We start from the raw sequence: 21,342 nt of genomic DNA, 5'->3' as shown, positions 1-21,342 counted from the left end.
ATTTTCAACATACATTTAGCACATCTCCAACACACACAAATCACTATAGTTTTCATATTATTCATCAACCACATTGTTCATTGCATCAATTTTCATCAACAATAAATGAAGATCCATTCACAAACTTCATCTTTCCGAAGAAATCATAAAGGGTGGAGATCTCAACAATTTCAAGATCAAGCATGATCCTTAGGGTGAAGAGAACCAAACTCTATAACGTGGCAATCAACCGTTTATGATCCAGAATTTTCATGTAGGTAGTATTTTAATACTTTTTTAAGAACGTGTTCAATTAGGTTTTGTTATTTTCTTTACAATAATGTGAAAAAAGAAATCCAAAAATATGTTTAGAATAGATTCCTTTTTTAGCATGTTTTAGTATTTAACATGTTAAGGCTTTAGAGATAGGTATGATATGCCCAATAACATGTTCATGCATTCATAAATTAATATGTAGATATAGGTTTATTTTTTAATTAATTGCTCGTATGATTTATATCAGGGTTTCATGCATCTCATAACATGTCCCTATATCCATAATTAAAACTTCTACATATTTTAGTATCATATAAATCACATAAAAGATGAAAAAATAAAAAATATATATATATATTATGTTATTAAAAAAAAAATGAAACTGTTCACATGTCATCTTGGTTACTGGTTAGATCTAAATGTTCACTATAGATGTTCATATGCCATGTAACTATTATAATTGTCTTGGTTGCCAGAATATAAATTGTTTATATTGGCTATTGTACTTTAGAAATCTAACTTGGATTGAGGGAGATGAGTGCCTAACACATTTCCAATCTTTTCAATTTTTCTTTGAAATTTCATTATTTTTCCAAATGCTCATTAACGATGAAGAGAAAATATTTACCTAAAAATATTTATAATTTGTCTTATTAGTTATATGAAGAGAAAAGGCCGGAAACTCCAAAGCCCAAAAAAAAACAAAAGGAAGCAGACGAGATGAGACGGGCTATAACTATCACGGTTTACACAAACACATGACATGAGTAAATGAAATGAGTCTCAAAGCGGTGGCTCTCATCTCCTCCTTCTCCGGGGATAACAACGTTCGAGGCTCTATCCATTTTGTCCAGGAAACCAACGGTCTCACTCTCTCTCTCTCTGCTTTTTTGTTGTGATATTCGATTTTACATAATTATATATACTTATTTATTTATACTTACATATAGGGTCAACAACCCATGTGAAAGGCAGGATAACAGGGCTCTCACCAGGCCTCCATGGCTTCCATATTCACTCCCTTGGTGATACCACTAATGGCTGCAACTCCACTGGTGCTAATTCTATGCTATGCTATATTGCTATTTGGCTATTGTTAATACTAAATAATAATGGGAAAGTTTTGTTTTGTTAGGCTCTCATTTCAATCCATTAAACAAGGATCATGGATCTCCTATTGATAAAGTGCGTCACGCTGGTGATTTGGGAAACGTTGTTGCAGGCCCAGATGGTAATACTTTGTATATGTGTGTTTCATTTCATGCACATACAGTTTAAGTAAAACGTTGTCATTAATTTTATATCCCCTTCAGGTGTAGCTGAGGTTTCCATTAAAGACAACCAGGTAATCAATTTATATTTTATTTATGGCATCAAAACTTTTCTGCTTCTTTTCATTGGATTGTTCAAGTTGACAGTAGGTTAATAATAAGAAGGGAATGTGATGTCCTAATATTAATTCTGTATGATTTAACTAATATCCATAATGCTGTGTTACTCACAATGGGAATGGGAATGGGAATGGGAATGGGATGAATTTTATTCCTTTTGCTGTCATTGTTATGGGTCTTAGTTTTACTTAAACTGTAGTGTTCTCTGAATATATAAAATTGTCCTCTCTCACTGACACTGTTACGTTCTGTAGATTCCGCTCGTTGGTCCCCATTCCATACTTGGGAGGGCAGTTGTTGTGCATGCTGATCCTGATGATCTTGGTAGAGGTGAGAGTATATTTAATTTGCTTACATAGTGTTTGTATAATACGTGGGATCTACATGATTTTGGCAGAGTTATGTGTTAGACACCACTGTCCCAAAAGCTTAAGCCAGTTGGATGTGAAAAGAACTGAATATGAAAATTTGTGAAAATCTTTGCCAACACGGTTATGCTTCTTTTGCTGTAATTTTGTTGGGTGAAGTGAAGTATTCATTATTATTGAAGAATGAATAAATTTATATTTGAAGGATTTTGAGTTTGTGATGGATAAAGATAATAAGAAGCTTTAATTGCGGAAATTTTAGAAATGATCTGAAAGTTTTGCTAAAATTAGAAACATACTTCTTTTTCTCTTTCCAACTCACCAATCTTGCTATTGTATTTTAAATTTTCCCTTTATGGTTCTGATGTATTTATTTTGAGGTATATCAAGAGTGTTTTTACTTCTTAGTCTCTCCAACTTTGTGAAACTTCCTCTTTCATATCTCATGGTTATTAAGTATAATGGCTTCCTCAGTAATATTCCTAGTTTTTTTTTAAATGTTATGTTTTAAAGTGAAGGCTTATTTTTGGTTGTAAGTCTCATTGTGAATAGAGTTGCTTCTTGTCATTCTCTTTGTGCTTAGAGTTGCTTGTCATGTGACCTAATTTTCATTAAGCATTACCATCATATTATAACTAGCTAAGTTATAATTTTTTTTTTTTAGACCTTGTTTGGAGATATTTTCTATGTTAGGTGGCACACCTGCTACATATTTTTCTGTATTCACCTGAACACATTATTACATTTGGGACTGTGCGTGTGAACCAATTAGCTATCAGGCTTGGAATAAAATTTTATCCACAGGTTTAAGCATATAATGTTTGCACATTATATAGGAATCCAAGAAGAACACTCCTCAAGTTGAGCCAGAAAATACTCTTCCCCAGGATTGGTGTATTGGAATGTGAAAATCTTCCATTCTTGATTTCCCTTACTCCTTATATTCTCTCTCTCTCTCTCTCTCTCTCTGGCCGATTTATCATATGTTTCTCAGATTGTGGCTAGATATCCCATCTTTTTCTAATAATTGGTAACATATTTTACAATTAATGGTTAAGGTTGTGCCTGATCCAGATTGTAAGTTTCAGACTATTGTAGGAATCCATTAGCTCTGGGTGTAACTTTCCTAGGATAGTTACTGATGCAGGAGCATAACCATAAACTATTTCAATATTTTGTTTTGGATTTTCATTAGATAATTTTAGATTTTAATGTTTTTATTTGTTTAGTTTGAGTTGTGATAGGGATTAAATTTCATCCTCTTAGATAAGGATTAGTTTAGAATTTGCATTAGTTTGGATTAATATTTGAGTTAGATTAGGATTCGTTTTAGGGTTATTTATCTTTATCTCGTATTTTCCTAGAAGCTCTATATAAAGCTCCAGATGGTTTATTTTGTATTATAATCAGAGGTTATTTCTGTAAAATTGTATTGTGTTTGGTGGTGATTCCAAACAACTCTTAGGTGGTGAAGCCTAACGTTTACCGTGGTACGAATCTAGATGGGAAGCCTAGGTTACATGCATGTATCTAGATGGATTTTCATCTTGAGAGTTTATTATATTTGGAATTTTTTTGAGGAAAATATGAGAAAAGAAATTTTACATGTTTATTATAATCTAGATAGATAGATGCCTCTAGCCGGGGTGCCTCAATGGTAAAAAATAGTGTTTGGGCTAACTTTTAACTCAAAAGTCTCTGGTTCGACTCTTAGCTGAAACATTTCATGATTTACCCGATGCCTACTTAATTGAGGTGTATAGGCATCTATGGTTTTACCCCTCAAGAGTGGTCCCATTGTCTCGTTCCTTGAGAGGGTTCCTCATCATCATTTTTTTTTTTTGATACATAATCAAAGATTTATTGCATAAAAAGGACATCGTGTTCACGATGGTGAACACTCTGTGCTTAAAAGGAATATAAGTAACTCAAAAAGAGATATGAACATAAAGGAGAAAATCATAAATGGAAGAACATTGTGTAAAACCCCAAATTCTAACCCACTGAAACAAAGTCCCAACTAGTATAGGCTTCAAAAGATTTGTAGATCTCACAATATCTCCAAAAGTATGATTATTACATTCCTGCCAAATTAACCAATTAAGGCAAGCTAGAATCATATTCCAAATATTTGAAGAATGTTTCCTTAGCCAATTCCTCCATCCAAAAATAAGGGACGCTACTATCTTTAGCATCACCCACGGTATCCTTGTCAACAAAAAAATAAATAATAGAAATAGTCTAGACAGATGTTGGTAGCTGATATGAGCTGTATGCCAATGGTTTACATGGGCATGGAATTATTATGTAGCTCTAACAATTTTTTTATTGGTAATTACACGGGCACCCGATTGGTGACACCCACAACCTTGCCGTCTCCACTTAATTTTATAAGGAAATGAGGTGCCATTTGAGCTAGAGCTCATGGACATATAAAGTTTTGACATTTATGATAAGCCAAATGGGTGAGGTTATAATCTGATTCCGTCATTGAGGTTTTATTCTTTGGAGTTCACTTTGAAGGGTGATGTATGAAATGGAGGTCTTTTGTTGTAGGAAACAAGCTTAGACTCTGATGTGAATGGTATAGTATTAAACAAAAATCAGGGAGATTCTATATGTTTCATGGAATCATAGTAGGGAGAAGAGGAATGAACCCTATCTAGGACATAGCCCCTCCTTTTAAACAAAGGGTTTTTCGTTGTTCCAAATGACAATCTTTTTATCACCCAAGAGAATGGGCCAGAAGCTCAGTTTGTACTGATTGAAACAATTATATCCTTAAACATTGCTTGCAAGTGTGGATTGTCTGGTACTTCTGTCTTGAAGAACCATGGTTCACTTGGTGGGATCAATAAAGTTGATATCAGTGAGAAACAGGTATAAAAATTTGATTGCATGAAACACTAATCACAAAAGTCTTCCTCTTCACTAAGGTTCACCAGAAATTAAGACAAAATTTCATGCAGGTGATAAAAAGACATGGGGGAAACTCGAGCAACTCATTCTATGAGCCATAAACGCTAAGAATTAAATAGAGGATTTGGGTCTTTAATATGTGTTAGGAATTGGGACAGTTTCAAGCATCACCTGAAGAACCCCCATAAATCTTTCCTATAACAACTCAAATTAAAGGGATGACTTTATAGATGCTTAGACTTTTTGGTGGCCTGTAGCTCTCTGCTTTGAATTTTTGTAGTAGGTAGACAGGTTTTTGGAAACATGCTCAAAGTGAAGAATTTTCATCCCTCCTTATTATATCGCACAGAATGATGTGAGGTGGACACAAGGCTATTTAAAATTTCTAAAATATTTCCAAAAACTATAATTTTAATCGCCTAATCGGCCAGCTTCACTTTTTCTTACAATTTGCTACGTCCCACAATGGTCAGTAATGTGGTTAGCTATTTCTGTCTGAAAGTTCTTGTTCTCAAATAGCTGCCACTTTTTTATTTTTTATGTAAACATATATGTCATCACATTCTTGGAATTTCACTAATTAAACTGACTAATGCAACAGGTGGACATGAACTCAGCAAGAGTACTGGGAACGCTGGTGCAAGAGTTGGATGTGGTAAATATTTTTTCCCTTAGCTTTCGTTATGTTTTTGGAGAGAATTTTGAAATGCAGTCAGCAAAGCAGGGTAGGGAATGCAATAGTGTAACCCAGCAGTTCCCATTGCACCTTTGTTTCATCTGAACTCTATTCATTATTCATACGTAAAGAAGCCTAACGTTTATACATCAATTTTGGTCAGGTATCATTGGGCTTCAATCATCAGTTTAAGTTGGATTGCTTGCAAATAATCAATAGGTTCATGAAACATACATGGATGCAATATGTAATTCTCCCGCAGAAGGGCCTTGGAAAGCATTTGGAATGTACATGATTATGAATGAAACTGAAATTACATTTTAAACTCTTTTTATCTTATCTGTGAACCTTTCGGATTTGTGGGCATGATCATCTAAATTTATAGTTTGGTCTCTGGAAAACTTCCAAGTTCTTGTCTTTGCAACACCTTTATATGCTTCCAATGCCTTGATCTATTACTTGTATGGCCACCAAGGCTGGATCTTGAGTCTCAACTCTCAATTAGCCTGACCCCATTGCAATTTTAGAGGAAGCTGGTGTCAGTTTTGCTGGACCTTTTTCTTTTTTCTTTCCTTCAAGTTGGAGGATTATTAGCGTGCGCTTGCGTAGAAATTAATCTGCGTTTTGTGTTTTGGAGCCCGGGTCTCACGGCACTGTTCACGGCAATAAGTGTTATACAGTATTTTCGGCTTTAAAAATTATTTTGATATAGTGTTTTCAACAATAAGTTTTCAGTTTTCAGTTTTCAGCAAAATAAGTGGTATCCTTTTAATTCCCTTAATTTTGGACTTGGCTAAGTTCCTTATATGAACCTGTAATCATCTAATTCACTCTGTAGAGAGTGAGAGCATTTGGGTTCTTTTATTATCCGATTTTCCAGTTGTTGGTGATTGTAGAAGTATTTGTAGGGAGCTTGACCAAGCTATTCCTTTTGACATCATAGTAGTTGAAAAGAGAATTAGAATATTTATCTATTTTTATTGTCCACTACCTTTGTATTCCAACATTTATCTATTTTCATTCTTATGTAAAATCATTTTCGACTAAGATAAACTAGTAAGTTACCATGCAATGCATGGATATTGTTGTAATGTTTTAAATAAAATGGTTTTAAAGAATGTTGTACATATATTATAACATAATTGTTATAGAACTTTATTAGGCATTAGTTCACCTTAAAAGACAAATAATATAAATTGCGCAAGTACATCTAGGGCTATCCAGAGTACCCGACGACCCGCCGGACCCGATCAGCCCGACCGAAACCGATCTGTCACGGCCAGACAGAAACCTCCGACAGGTCGGTGACGGGTCCCAGTCTTCAGAACCCGACCCCGGCGGGTCGAGTGACGGGTTTCATCCTCAAGAACCCGATCTACCCGACCCACCCGACAAAACCTCAAAAAGAAGCTGAAATCCGGTGACATTTGGGTTTCTTAGCTCCGATCCGGCGACGTTTGGCATTTCTTTACTCAAATCCGCTCAAATCCTCACTCAAATATGCTTAAATCCGGCCAACTCCGGCAAAATGAAGCTTAGATTCGAGGAGATCTAAAGAGAACTCGACTGTATTTGGTAAGATCGAGCTTAGATTCAAGGAGATCCGGCGATAACAAGCTTCGAATAGAGGAGATCTGACGAGATCAAGCTTTGATTCGAGGAAATCCGGCCAAAGCCCAGCGATTTTCAGCAAAAACATGTACAATCCGGCGAGAAAATGCAGAATCCGGCGAGTTTTTTCAGATTCCGGCGACGCTTTTTTTCCAGATTTCGATCCTTTCTTTATTCCGGCGACCCGCCTGGCCCGCCTGGCCCGACCGACGATCACCCGCACCCGAAACCGACTCAATCAATTTTTCCGGCGGTCGGTTACGGGTTCCTCCGCCCCTCCACCCGACGCCGGCGGGTCGAGTCCGGGTTAGGTCCAAAACTAACCCAACCCGACTCGTGGACAGCCCTAAGTACATCTATTACAACTATTCAATTGAAATAATAAGAAAAAATAACAACTTTGGAGAAATAATTGTTATGATATTTCCTTAAAAATGATATTATTTAAATTTGAGAGAAAAATGAGTTATTTGTTATGATTTTTTATTTTTATAATTGTTGTGTATATAAAAAAAATAATTAAAAATATATTAATTTTAGAAATTATTACATCTACTAAAAAATAACTATTACAATCATTTTAGAAAAAGACTTCTTTATTTTAAAGAATAATTATTCATAAAAAATGACTATTATTCGTAATAAAAATTTGACTCAACTAAAAAATAGTTATAATATAGAAATAATTATTACATTATTTATTATAGTTTATCAAACGTACTTTAAATATCAAAAGAGTCTCTCATTAATAATAATCAGACCAGTGGCATATGCCCAACATACTCAAATAGTCCAAGATCCATTTCTCCTAGTGGTGCTCTATCAAATCACCGGAATTTATCCTCAATCTACCATCCAAAAAGAGGGCATCTCATGAGATGAGCCATCAGAGTTACCATTCAAGAAGTTGTTTTGCGACTCACAGTAAACTTTTGTTTTCTTTCAAGTTTTAAGAAATGGGTGAGATCCATCAAGATTGATTGACGAGATGTTGTCAGTTGTTACCCCCATAATCATAGTTTATCCCTCATCTATTACTATAAAGGTAAAGGGTACTTTAGGGGTTGATAGCAATAGGATTTGAACCATTGAACAATTAACTAGAAAGGGAAAAGAATTTCAACAAAAACAAAATCATTCTAACATTAACATTTCTGATGCAATCTTAAATTTGAATACGACCTGATGCTGTTAAAGAACGGAATTAGTGCTTATGCAGGTCTCCACTATCCCTTTTCACCACCAGAGTGAAACAAGCCTAGAGTGAGCCATTGCACATTTATTCACAACACTGGCATCCAAGTATTAGCAAGCATTAGGTATGCAACGTACCATAAAATTTCATTATAAAACCAGATATTTGTAAATGCAACTAACAGTAAATTCAGTTCAACCTAAAGGATTGTCACCAATCACAACACACCCCCACATAGTTGTTAGATTGCAGAGCAGGATTAATGGACTGCTATCAGTAGATAAATTTCCTATATAGCAGTCACCTTGACAGGAAGACTTTGATTACACATATGGTTGCAAAATGAGAGAATCCAGCATAGAGCTCTACCCTCTCAACCATGTGTTTCTGTATGATGAGTTGTCACGCAGAGAGGCATCGTGAGGCTTGTACTCCATAACATAGCCGTGGGGAAGCTTTAAGTGCCGTTTAATAGCATCTCTGAGAGCCATTACAGCCTGGTACAAATAAACCAAGGTCAAGGTATTACATAAGTATTTTGTGCATGTAAAGTGTATGTCTGTGCCAAGAGAGATTATAAAACCACCAACCTGGTGATCAGATGCATTGCGGTTCCACACACTCAATATATCCTCATTGAAACGAATGCTTAGTACTGCACCACATATGTTATCTCCATAATCAAGTTGGTCACCCACTAATGCAAGAACCTGCACAGGTAGGCAGGACTAACTTACAAAACAAAGGACAAGTCAATTTAAACCAAGGGTCCTAAAATCCCTAAAAGGGGTGGCATGTAGTGGAAATTAGGCTTAGATCTCTCAAGGAGGATACTGTTTTTTAATAAGTAATGTATTTTATAGCATTATGAGCTACCTCATGTGTGGAAAAACACAAGGTAGCCTAAAAACATAGGTCAACAATTACAAGCAAATGAAAGTGAATAAATTCTGTGACAGTATTACTATCACTCAACCTCAAGACATCCGACCAATCTCTTGGCTGTCTAAGAAAGAATGTCTTTATCTGGGATTCCGAAACCACCACATTCTCAAAGGTATGATTGTTATGTTCCCTCCACAATAACCAAATCAAACACAAGGGGCTAAATTCCATACCATAGGTGAGTACCAAACTAGTTTCGCTAGCCAACTAGGAGATCCCCACGGTTTTTGGCACAACCCATTGAACCCAATTAGCCCAAGGACATATATATATATGATTGAAAAGAAAAAACAATGCAATCCAAGTACACAGCAAGTGTACTTTAATTGCTACAATACATCATCTAAAGGCACATAAATCCAAAAATTACACCTAATCAGAAAAGGAATGACCACTTAAGGCAGCCATCCACTAATAAATAGGTGTGTGTAATAAATATTCCAAAGGCAATCATTCTACCCCTTGAAAAGTATTCTTCCATTCTCTCCAAATAGTCCATATGATGCATAAAAGAATCACATTATAAATATCTACACTTCGATGTCTGTGAAAAGCCCCTTTCCACCAAGCTAACAAATCCACAACTCTCTTATGGCATAACCCATTGAATCCCAAACAAACAAAACACCAATGATGATAGATTATAAGGAAAATCACAAAGAATGAGCAAATGGTCTATGAACTCCCCATTCTTGCCCATGAAACACCACTCTTCTAAACAAAAAATCTTCTTTGGAAGATTACCCATGGTAAGGAATTTCACTCAAGCATTTGTCTGCGTAAAACATAGAAAAAAATTATGGCAACCTTAATGCCCTGAATACTTCTCCATGGAAATTATTGAGGATTCCCATTAGAAAGAACCCCGCAAAAAGATTTTAACTCAAACGTACCGGTCCTTGTTGGTATCGAGCAAATCCTATCTTCTCCATCCCTTTCAATCTTAATAGAACAGTTAAGATCAAGGAAATCCTGTAGAATCTCTAATTCCAAATCATGCACATCTCTTTTAAAAGTAACAAAAAGGTTTCTCTCCAATCTAGTTTGGAGAAAAACCTTCAAACTGCTTATATATCTTTTTATTGTGTGTGAATTTTGAAATTCTCCATGCTTACAAAATTGCAAGAAGATCAAAAATCATTGCTCATAAATCAAGTGTTTAAATTTTTTCAAATTTTTGTAGTCTAAAATTATGTATAAAAAATAAGTTTATTGATCGAATAGTAAATAATATCCGATTTGAACGAAATTTGACATACAGGTTAAGAACACAAGGAACATGCATCTAAAAGTTAGATTTTCAAAATTCACACCCAATAAAAGATATATGAGCATTTTGAAGGATTTCTCTTCAAACTAGTTCATAGAGAAACCTTGTTCTAAAAGTAATATGCCAATGAATAACATCAATATTCCAGGGCAAATACTCCACCATATAGGCTTCTTTAGACTGGGTTAGGCAAAAAAGTTTCGAAATACCTCCTTAGGTATCACATCCCCACATCATACATTATGCCAAAATTGAATACAATGGCCATTTCAAACTTCAAATCTGATGAACCTCAAGAATTTTGGCCAACCATTTCTAATATGCTTCCAATGACTACACCATGTGGTTCATGAAGCACACCTAAAACCCGTCCACCGCAATCACTCTCACATTTTCTATCAACTACTGCTCTCCATAATGCCTCTTTCTCTAAGCCATAACCATTTCCCCAATAAAGCACGGTTAAAACATAAAAAGCATTTAATACCCAAGTCTCCATATAGCATTTGCTGACAAATTGTCATCCAATTAATCGAATGGAATTTAAAATCATATGCATACTTGTTGGAGTAGAAATGAACCATAAGACTTATCAATTTATACTGGCTAGGATTCACAGAACTTAGGGTACAATATAGGGTAGGTGATTGAGTTCAAAAGCCAAGTAAAAATTTGAAGACATGAGACCAAGCTCAAAATCACTATATTATGTTTACAAGGCTTTATGCCCTTGAGAAGCACTGCAAAAAGAGCATACTTTTTGGTGCAGAAAGGGGCTATAGGTTTTACTAAGATCAATTGTGGCTTGGCTTTACAGACCAGCATGTAGAATGTTAGGTAGGGACTGGGTTCAGAATCTCAAATCAGAATTTGAAGCCATGAGACAGAAACTCGAAATTACTAGATTGTCTCTATTCTAACCAGAATTTTACACATCGTTTTTATATCATATCAGGCAGGGCTAACCTATAGCAGACCACCAATTCCACATACCCATGCAATAATTACAACCTTTAAGGGGTTTTCTCAGAACTATAAAATGACTTGATAAATTCAGTTTAATTATATACAACCATATTAAAAAAAACATTAAAATTCTAGTTCCGTGATTGAGGAAATTTTAATTTATGTATGGAATATATGTAGTCTACATTGGGGCAATGGTTTTTTTAGCCATACATATATTGTATGAAGATACAAGATAGGATTCGAAACGAAAGAAATTTGCTTAAAGATAGTGTGACCCTATTGATGAAAAGACACGGGAAAATCATTTGAGATGGCTTGGTTTGATCATGTGCAGAGGTGAACGAGTAACAGACAAGTAAGAAAGAGTGAGTTGATTCACATAGAGAGAACAAAGAAAAGGTAACCAAAGATCTAAAACAACATTAGGACTAAGGGGCTTATGGTTAGCTGCATGTGTGCAAACAGGCTTCTCAAATCAATGCCCTCTTTTTAAATTTCATGATAAATTCAGTTAGCCGAAACTACTGCTGCTTATATGTAAAAAAAATTTCATCATCAGCATTCTATATGCACTATGTAAAATGACACACAGCCAAGAACTTCATAAGTAATGAAACTTTCCTTAAAAAACTGGAACGATGGTCCAAAGATCAATTTCAGTAATTGGCAAAACCAACAAGTTTCATTTGATAAATAGCAATTGCCATTGAAGCCACTTAATTCTAAGTACATCAGATTTTCAATAAAACAGCCTAAATGCGTGAAAGTGACATATATCAAATTTATGAAATGGCTCAAATGAAATAAAATGTTGAAAACACCCAATATGAACTTATGATAGGACTTGTGGCAACAAGTCAGAAACTATCAAATCAAAGAGAAAGAGATTAACTACGAATATGAATATAGCATCGCAAACTTGAAACTACACACTTATGAGATTAAAAAAAAAAAAAAGTAATTTAAGCCTTTCCCCTTACCAGATCTTCCCAAAAGCGACCTGAGACAACCTTTTTGAATCGTATTATCCACTTACCGCCATTACAATTAGCAGAGTCCTGAGAAACAACAAAGTTTATTTAACTAGTGAGTACTGTTGATAAATTCAAACCTTTATAAGTCCTAACTAATCACATATAAAAAGGAGGCAAGTGTGGCTGCGGCTGAGCTTAAGAAGTTTACAAATGGAGTTCTTCATTGGAATGTAAGTTTCTTTAGGGCTGTACATAATAGGGAATTGGAGGCTATGTTGAGCTTCATGGATACCATAAATGGAACTTCTGTAAAGGGAATTGGGGAGGATAAATGAGCTGGAAACCAGATAGAACTAAGGGGTTTATGGTTAATGCTTATTATTGTCTGCTAGCGGGCTCTAATGATTTATGCTTTCCTTGGAAAAGCATATGGAAGCAAAAGATCCCCTCTCGAGTGGCTTTCTTTGTTTGGACTGCAGGTTGGGGGAAATGTTTGATGATTGATAATTTAAGAAAAAGAAAGGTTTGGAAATTGGATTGGTGTTATATGTCCAAGTGTAATGGTGAATCAATTGACCATCTTTTCCTTCATTGTCCAATTTCCATGGACTTGTGGTCTATGGTTTTGGGCTTATTTGGAGTAAGTTGGGTTATGCCAAAGTTGTGGGGCTCCTAGTTTGTTGGCAAGGGTGGTTTGGTTGTCATTGGAACAGTCATATATGGATAATCGTTCCCTATTGTCTCATGTGGTCTCTTTGGAGGGAAAGAAATAGTAGGTGCTTTGAAGATAATGAGAGATCCATTTCAGACCCCAAGTTATTTTTCTTCAGAACCTCAGTAGATTGGTTGTCTGCTCTGCAAAACCAATCTTACTCTTCCTTTCTTGATTTTCTAGATTTTTGTAATTTTTGTACTTGATTTCTTTGACCCCTATACAATTCCTGTGTACTAAGGCGTCCCTTTTTTTATATCAATAAATCTTATTACTTTAAAAAAAAACATATAAAAAGGAGAAAAAAGTAGGAACATCTTAATTCAGGCTTAGTCCTTAGAAATTTACCTCCCATAGAGGGCGGATTCCATCCTTGAAAAGATGCAAATCTGTTGGGCTTGGCAAAGAAGAGGGGCGGGCCAAGTGGCAATAGCAGACCCAAAAACCTTCAACCTAGGCACACATAATGTTCAGAGTGCTAATGAAGACAATGTTCAAAGAAAGTGAATTTCAAAATGAGGTAACAATTCACACTAATCTGGTATTTTCCAAGAACTTACCGTACTAAATTCCACAATTTTCTTTATATTGTCCTCATATGATGTTTGCGTTCGAACTCCAGGGGTTCGACGAGTGTACCAAAAAACAAACTTGTACTGATCATAAAGACATTGAAAAAAAAAAAAAAAAGTGTTAATAAACCATTGTGATTATAAATTTTCTAAAACGGCTTTAAATTTTAGACAACAAAAGAATAACGAAACCACATATAGCATTTCATGCTAAAATTTAAATTCAGTCAAACCTTATAGAATAAATTTCACCCCTCCAATAATTTGAAAAGGTTGTGAAACTGTTGTCAATCTAGATCTCTAAGTTAACCAGAATTTAATATGCCTACAGGAAAAGGCAATGAGAGGCCACCTCAGTTGCATTACACAACTAAGGGATAGAAGACCCTTCAAAGCCTGATTTAGATAAAGCTCCCATCAGGGATAGAAGCAAAAACTTTTTTCCCCACCCAAGGCCACATGCAAGCCTTTATGAGGGTAAAAATGTTCCTTTTCAGTATTCAAATTCACATAATTGAGGAAGGTAGAAAAGAATTTAAGTTCCCAATGAAAATGAGCTGGAAGCAACTACTCCTTAACCCTATGGTGTTACACATAATATATATAAAAAATTACGTAGAATGGAATTCATTGCACTGCATTTAGATTCGTAAAGTTAAATAGTTAATAGACAAATATTATTTTGATAAAAAAATCAATGCCAGGTTGATTATCAAGAAATGTCAATTTTACTCATCGTTTTTATATCATATCAGGCAGGGCTAACCTATAGCAGACCACCAGTTCCACATACCCATACAATAATTACAACCTTTAAGGGGTTTTCTCCGAACTGTAAAATGATTTGACAAATTCAATTTAATTTTGTACAACCATATTAAAAATGACATTAAAATTCTAGTTCCATGATTGAGGAATTTTTATTTATGTATGGAATATATGTAGCCTACATTGGGGCAATGGTTTTTTTAGCCATACATATTGTATAAAAATACAAGATAGGATTCAAAACGAATGAAATTTGCTTAAAAACAGGGTGACCCCTATTGATGAAAAGACAAGGGAAAATCATTTGAGATGGCTTGGTATGATCATGTGCAAAGGTGAACGAGTAGCGGACAAGAAAGAAAGAGTGAGTTGATTCACATAGAGAGAACAAAAAAAAGGTAACCGAAGATCTAAAAAAAAATTAGTAGAAGTAGTAAAACAGGAAAAAATAAATAGATATAAATAGATATGCCGATTGCCGACTAAGGAATTGATAGAGAGTATATTTTGGATATGATAGAATGACGGAAAAGAATACATAATACTAATCCAGATTAGGGGTGGATGATTCATAGTTGATAGCCAGATGTAGCAAAACTCGTGCCGTCGTCTGTCACCATTTCAACTCATAAAGATAGTGAGTTTCAATTCAAAGCTTCCAATCCAATTTCAACTTCGAGTTTAAGCTTCTTCTTTTTTTCCTAATTGTTCAAATAAGCAGCATTCACGTAACCTAACTCACATTCTTTCAAAACCAAGTTACCAACAATTCAATTCAGTCCTATTTCTCTATCTATCTCTCACTTAAATCACAGCTACTACAAACAAACTATATTTGATCTATCAGATATTGATTAGTTGAAATGTTGCTAGGTCAGAGATTGTTTAAATAGATTCTTAAATTTCTAAAATCAAATTATTCTTAGAGCCTCGCATTTCTAGTATTCATAAATTAAAAAATAAACAGAGTTTACAATGAATTTAGAGAAAGAGCGAGAGAGAAAGAGAGACCTTGAGGGGATGAAGACCAGCTCTGAGGTCGCGAGCTTGGCGTTCACGGACATCTTCGCCTTCTTTGTTGTTATTGTTGCTATCAGCAGTGGCTGACCATGAAGAAGAAGAAGATTCTAGAATTGGCTGGGAGTTATCACCGTTGTTACCATTGTTGTTGTTGCTATCTGATTCTTTCTTCTCTACTACCAACTCCATTTTCAACTTCTTCTTTTCAAAAGCCCTAGTTTTCTCTCTCTTCTCTCTCTCCACCCAGACTGAAACCAAGACAGAAAGAAGTGAAAACAAAAAAGCAAAAAAAACCCTGTACACTGCAGCCTTTCGTTTTTTATTTTTGGGTTGGGGGAATGAGATTCTCTTATATACTTCTCGCTTACAGGGATGGAAGTTTCCGAGCCGACCCGACCCGACCCGACCCGGTCCCTATTATTGAATGAGCAAAAGTTTCACTCCAAATAAAATATGTTTATGTAGGGGACGGGATATGTGTGTGTTATAAATATTTTGTATTCTAAAAAAAGAAATAGTTGGTTAATTGAAAGATGAGTGTGAATTAAAAAGATTTAAAGTCCTTATTATATACTCAAGAGTTAAACCATTTTAGATATACTAATATACACCACTATTAGGAGATGTGGAAGGTGAGTTAAAACTTGTCACTTAGCATTATTCTATCTCAACATTTGTTGTGAAATGTTGTATTCCTAACATTACTCCATCAAACAAAATTTACTTATTTGTTTTTGTCTTTCCCTCAAAAAGAAAATAAAAATACTTGTTCGTAAGCCACGTAAATCTAATCAAAACTATCATAATAATTAGTGAGTCACTTGAAATTTTAAATTAAATTAACTATAGTAACACATACATATAAAGAGTCAAAAGTTTGGCTTAAAAGTCATGATTGCACCAAATAAGTATCATGTTTAATTACAATTTTATAAGTAGAATTAAGGGCCTAATTGTTCCTATCAACTTTTTCTCTGTTGCTTCATGAATTGATTGGTTGGCTTAGTTAGGGTTTTGTAACCAACCATTGTTAAAAATGAGACCAAAAATGTATTTTTGCTCTCTTTTATGTTTCTCTCCTCTCAAAACATACAAAACATATTCTTTTATGTTTTGTATGTTTTGAGAAGAGACAGAAATTAAAGAGAGCAAAGATACATATTTAAATTTCAGTCAAATCATAGGTGGATAAGTTGTAATTAACCCAAAAATTCTTTTTAAAAAATCACTAAATAATGGATACGGCCTAAACATTTTAGTGACATATAATGTATAATTGAAATTAATTTTCCAAATATAATCAATGATGTGTAATATAATCAAAATTAATTTCCCAAATATTATATAACTTATAATTTACATTTTTTTTTTGCAAGTACTAATAATTTACATTTTTGAACTCATATTAGAAACATATAATACATCACATAATCAAAACTAAGCTCTAAAATATTAAAACACATAATAAGTATTATGCATGAACCATAAAAATAATTTATTGGGTGGTACATGGTGCACAAAACTCTCACTTTTACGGGGTCTGAAAAAAGTTATGATAGGCAACTTTAACACTAATTTTTTGAAGAGATTGATCGAACTTGAACTCGCGACTTGTGGATTTTGGTGGAATGCATTTACCATCTTACCAAGGTCCTCGTCAAAATAAACTAGCATCATACACCATGGCTTTAAAAACCAGACCGAATCGGCTGGTCAAACCGATTCAAACTGGAACCAGGCACCAATCTGGTCCAAAAAACTCATAAAATTGGTAAAATTTGAGAACCAAGACCAAAAATTGTTCTTTAACATTACCAATTTTTAAAACCATGGTGTACACGTGTATTACACAATTTTCAATGTGGGATTAAATATGATGGTGAACTAAAAAATCTAACCAACTCCAACTCGTCCATAGGATGCGTCCAGAACATAAGGGACATCCCACATAAGAAGGTCATCCATGGAAGGACGACCATCCGTGGGAACGAGGTACGTTCGTCAGGAAGGCTCTTGGACAACGCCTAACACTTAGGGAATTCTTAAGTGTGGATTAGCCTACAAGAGCTGGCGATGGAACCACATGTTATTATTCCAAGGCATGAGTGAGATCCAAGTTCATTGCTACAACTCCTTATTAAAAACTTAACTTCCAATGACAGTTATATGAAAAAATATATAACTCCTATAGTGGTTTTGGAAGTTATCCTTGAACCCTCTGACCTCCTCAAATACAGGAGAAGTTACAAATCTAATAACCGTTTCCAGGACACACTATATAAACACTCATTCAGACCAAATAAAGGTACGTTTTTACGATTCCAAAAAAGTTGGAACTCTAGAACTTGAGAGGAAAACTAACTTTGGCATCGAAGGGTTCTTGGCCGGTTCACCCCGGTCACCTTTGATCATTTTTTATTCTTTCTTTTTCAAGCCTTCAAAACAGTTGCTAGCCCTTCGAAGCCTGAAGCATCTAGCCTACTGATTTTCTTCGCATTATCAGTTAGCGCCGTCTGTGAGGATTTCGATTACTTGTGTTTTGAAGATTCGTCTTTCCCCGACAAAAGACTGTATGGTTCGGACAAGATCAAGGGCTACCAGCCCAGGCCACCAGGAGAGTAAGGATGCTTCTAGTAATCCCCACTGTGATTATCAGTCAGCACCTGTCATGCAACCGCCTTCCATTCAACACATATAGTTCATAGCTGCCGCCATGGCGGAATTAACCCGTCAGAACCAAGAGTTGAATAGGGAGATCAGTCTAAGGAGGCAACACCATGAAAGACACGCGGAAAGGCAAGCCTAGAGTCAAGAAGGTAGAGGAGAAAATGCTGAACCCGAAAACCAATCAAGGGGTACTGCTTCAAGAAGAGTACCGTACTTGGAGAGGGAGATGGACCAAATGAGAAAAGCTATGGACGAAATGAGGTAGAACATGAGAAGGGCGAACCCCGTAGATGACTTAGTTCACCGAACGGACTCTTCTTTCACGGCTTCCATCAATAGTCATCCCTTACCCCCAAAGTTTAAGATGCCTTCCTTGGATTCATATGATGGAACTTGTGACCCGTGTGATCATATTGCTACCTTCAAGACTACTATGCACCTTCAGGGAGTTCCGGACTAGATTATGTGCAGGGAATTCCTTACCACCCTCAAGGGACCAACGCGAGTGTGGTTCAGCAAGATACCCCCAAACACTGTGGGCTCATTCGAAGAGTTGAGTAAGTTATTCGTCAACAATTTTATCGGAGGACAACCACAAGCGTTCCTCTTCTAGTTTGCTAACTATTAAACAAGGAGAAAATGAGAGTTTGCGGTCCTTCATTACCCAGTTCAACAGAGAAGCCTTGATGATGGACGAGATGGACAATAAGTTGCTATTGGCCACCTTCCACAATAGGGTCAACTTTGATTTATTCATTCATAAGCTTTACGAGCAAGAGCCACAAACCATGGTTGAACTCGTCCATTCAGTCCAAAATTTCATGAATGTTGGGGATGCAATCATAGCCAAGAAGAGAAAGAAAGCAGAGCGCATGGAAGTGGATCTCTCGCGTCATCCTAAGCAGGGCCCTCATCCAAAGAAGGCTCGAGGGGGAGAGAAAAAAGATAGAGCTAGCAAGAAGGCGAGTTCTTCAGCGAGGAATCAGCAATACGCTCCCTTGAATATGCCACTTGAACAAGTGCTTATGCAGATCAAGGATGACCCATCCTTGAAGTGGCTAGAGAAAATGAAAAGAGATCCCAACAAGCGCAATAGGAATAAGTATTACCGCTTTCATAGAAATCATGGGCATGACACGGACGAGTGTTTTGATTTGAAGCAGTAAATAGAGAATTTCACCAGGCAAGGAAAGTTTAGGAATTTTCTTAGACGAGACCACAAGGACGAGAAGTTGAAGGCAAAGGTAGAGGAGTCGTCATGACCCCCACTTGGAAAAACAAGAGTTATTATAGGGGGAATCTCAACAGGTCAGTCATCCAAGTCCAGAAAGACATACCTAAAGGCAGTGCAAAACGTCTAGTTGTCTAGACGATCTCCAAGGACGAGGGTAGTTGACGAGCAAGCCATCACGTTCACGGACGAGGATGCTAAAAAAGTTCACCACCCACATGACGACGCGATCGTCATTACCCTGCTCATTGCCGATTATAGGATCAGAAGGGTGTTGGTAGACAATGGTAGCTTAAAGGACATATTGTATTACCCCGCCTTCCAACAAATGAGGCTAGGAAGAGATTAGCTCCGTCAAGTGAATTCGCCCTTGGTAGGATTTGAAGGAATGAAGATGCAACCTGTGGGCACTATTACATTGCCTGTGGTAGTTGGAGCGTACCCACAACAAATAACCAAAGAGGTAAACTTACTTATTGTTGATTGTTCTGAAGGATATATGCATGTGGGTAGCGAAAAAATAACGGATCTACTTCATTCATATAAGTTAACATGTACTATATAAGTTTCAAAATTTGAGAACAAAAGAGTGTACCTTAGATCGGTGAATTTCAAAACGAAGATCAATAGTGCTTGGGAAGACTTTCAATCTTCACTCCAATTCCACTAAGGCCTAAGATGTGTGGTCTCTCAATCAGTTCTAAAGGGAGAATGTCAAGGAGTGTCTAACACTTCTTACACCACTTCATAATGATTGTTCTTACAAAATTCTCTACAGAAAATTCTGTATATTTTTCCCTTTGTGTCTAACCGATTATTCTAATTGGGCTGGCCTTTTGGGCCTTTCCAATTGGGCTTAAGTGTGTGGCTTGAAGTGGGACCAAAAGGGACCAATAAGACACTAGCTCTAATAGGCCTTGGGTTTTTCTGTCAACTCTTGACAAGTCCAAAGTTACCATTAACTATATTTAATACCACTATATAAATATAGTTGCACTATAGGCCTTACTTATAAATTATATCCCAAGACTTTATTGTACATGCAACCCCTTCATTAAATATTTGTAGTAACACAAAGTCATGAATGTAGACTGCCACTTCGTAAATTACTACATCTTATCCTTGAGTACCCGGTTTAATCTTTTAAGTTATTCATCATATATTTATGAAATCCAATTTCATAAATATATACTCTAGTAACTATTTACTAAAGTAGTTAGGTCTAACATTCTGAATAACAAATCCATTAAACTTATCTCAAATGAATATTTGTATCTCTATTAAGAGACTATGAATTCCATCTTGAGAATATATGTTCCATCAACACTAAATGTGGTTGTCCAACATACTGAGGTTTTAACCATTAATCTAGATCTCACTCCTGATATATCAAAGCAACCTACACCTCATGATCAAGTCTATTATTCTCTCAGGATTAAGAGTTCATGCAAATAGAAGTTGTGAGTTTATTATTCAATTGACAGTCGTTAGAAGAATAATAAATTTCACACCAGTCCAGTTCAATATGTTTTAACTTTTAAAACACATCAATATACCAACTAGAAATCTACATTTCCATGATCAAGACAAATCATCTTAGTTGATATGTTATAGTCTTCGCAGATGAAATGCCCAATTTTCATCACCAACTACGAACTACATTTTGAGTTTACAAGGAACTTGTGATTTACATCTTCTATGACTAAATCACATACAATGCATCTCATGGATTATATAATAATGTCCTAATATTCATGTTACCATCATTTTTAGATAATAACAAAACAATTTTATTAAAC

At 35.6% G+C, this 21,342-nt stretch overlaps 2 protein-coding genes across 2 annotated transcripts; one reads left to right on the top strand and one right to left on the bottom strand.

Annotated features, from left to right (window-relative positions):
• The first annotated feature begins 953 nt into the window (after window positions 1–953).
• LOC142610632 (superoxide dismutase [Cu-Zn] 2) lies at window positions 954–6,010 on the top strand. Its single transcript, XM_075782498.1, has 7 exons — window positions 954–1,119; window positions 1,206–1,310; window positions 1,391–1,486; window positions 1,569–1,600; window positions 1,901–1,976; window positions 5,535–5,588; window positions 5,773–6,010. Exons 1-7 carry the CDS (start codon window positions 1,032–1,034, stop codon window positions 5,799–5,801), a joined length of 480 nt encoding a protein of 159 aa, XP_075638613.1. The 5' UTR covers window positions 954–1,031; the 3' UTR covers window positions 5,802–6,010.
• A 2,525-nt stretch (window positions 6,011–8,535) lies between these two features.
• On the bottom strand, window positions 8,536–15,967 carry LOC142611048 (eukaryotic translation initiation factor NCBP). Its single transcript, XM_075783060.1, has 6 exons — window positions 15,637–15,967; window positions 13,846–13,941; window positions 13,634–13,738; window positions 12,580–12,657; window positions 9,006–9,125; window positions 8,536–8,912 (listed from the first exon to the last, which is right to left on the bottom strand). Exons 1-6 carry the CDS (start codon window positions 15,832–15,834, stop codon window positions 8,781–8,783), a joined length of 729 nt encoding a protein of 242 aa, XP_075639175.1. The 5' UTR covers window positions 15,835–15,967; the 3' UTR covers window positions 8,536–8,780.
• Window positions 15,968–21,342: the final 5,375 nt, after the last annotated feature.

Source organism: Castanea sativa, chromosome 9 (assembly GCF_040712315.1).
Source record: "Castanea sativa cultivar Marrone di Chiusa Pesio chromosome 9, ASM4071231v1".
NCBI lineage: Eukaryota > Viridiplantae > Streptophyta > Magnoliopsida > Fagales > Fagaceae > Castanea > Castanea sativa.
The sequence above is the reverse complement of the archived record's forward strand: the minus strand, read 5'-3'. Positions and strand labels throughout refer to the sequence as shown.

Bases quoted from the DNA above. Each gene is read 5' to 3' on its own strand.
- LOC142610632 (XM_075782498.1), top strand. From the start codon at position 1,032: ATGAGTCTCAAAGCGGTGGCTCTCATCTCCTCCTTCTCCGGGGATAAC. The intron at 1,311-1,390 runs GTGCTAATTCTA...TTGTTTTGTTAG, and splicing joins TAATGGCTGCAACTCCACTG to GCTCTCATTTCAATCCATTA. The intron at 5,589-5,772 runs GTAAATATTTTT...AATTTTGGTCAG, and splicing joins TGGTGCAAGAGTTGGATGTG to GTATCATTGGGCTTCAATCA.
- LOC142611048 (XM_075783060.1), bottom strand. From the start codon at position 15,834: ATGGAGTTGGTAGTAGAGAAGAAAGAATCAGATAGCAACAACAACAAT. The intron at 13,942-15,636 runs GTCTCTCTTTCT...CTTTATGATCAG, and splicing joins CTGGTCTTCATCCCCTCAAG to TACAAGTTTGTTTTTTGGTA. The intron at 13,739-13,845 runs GTAAGTTCTTGG...ATGTGTGCCTAG, and splicing joins AAATTGTGGAATTTAGTACG to GTTGAAGGTTTTTGGGTCTG.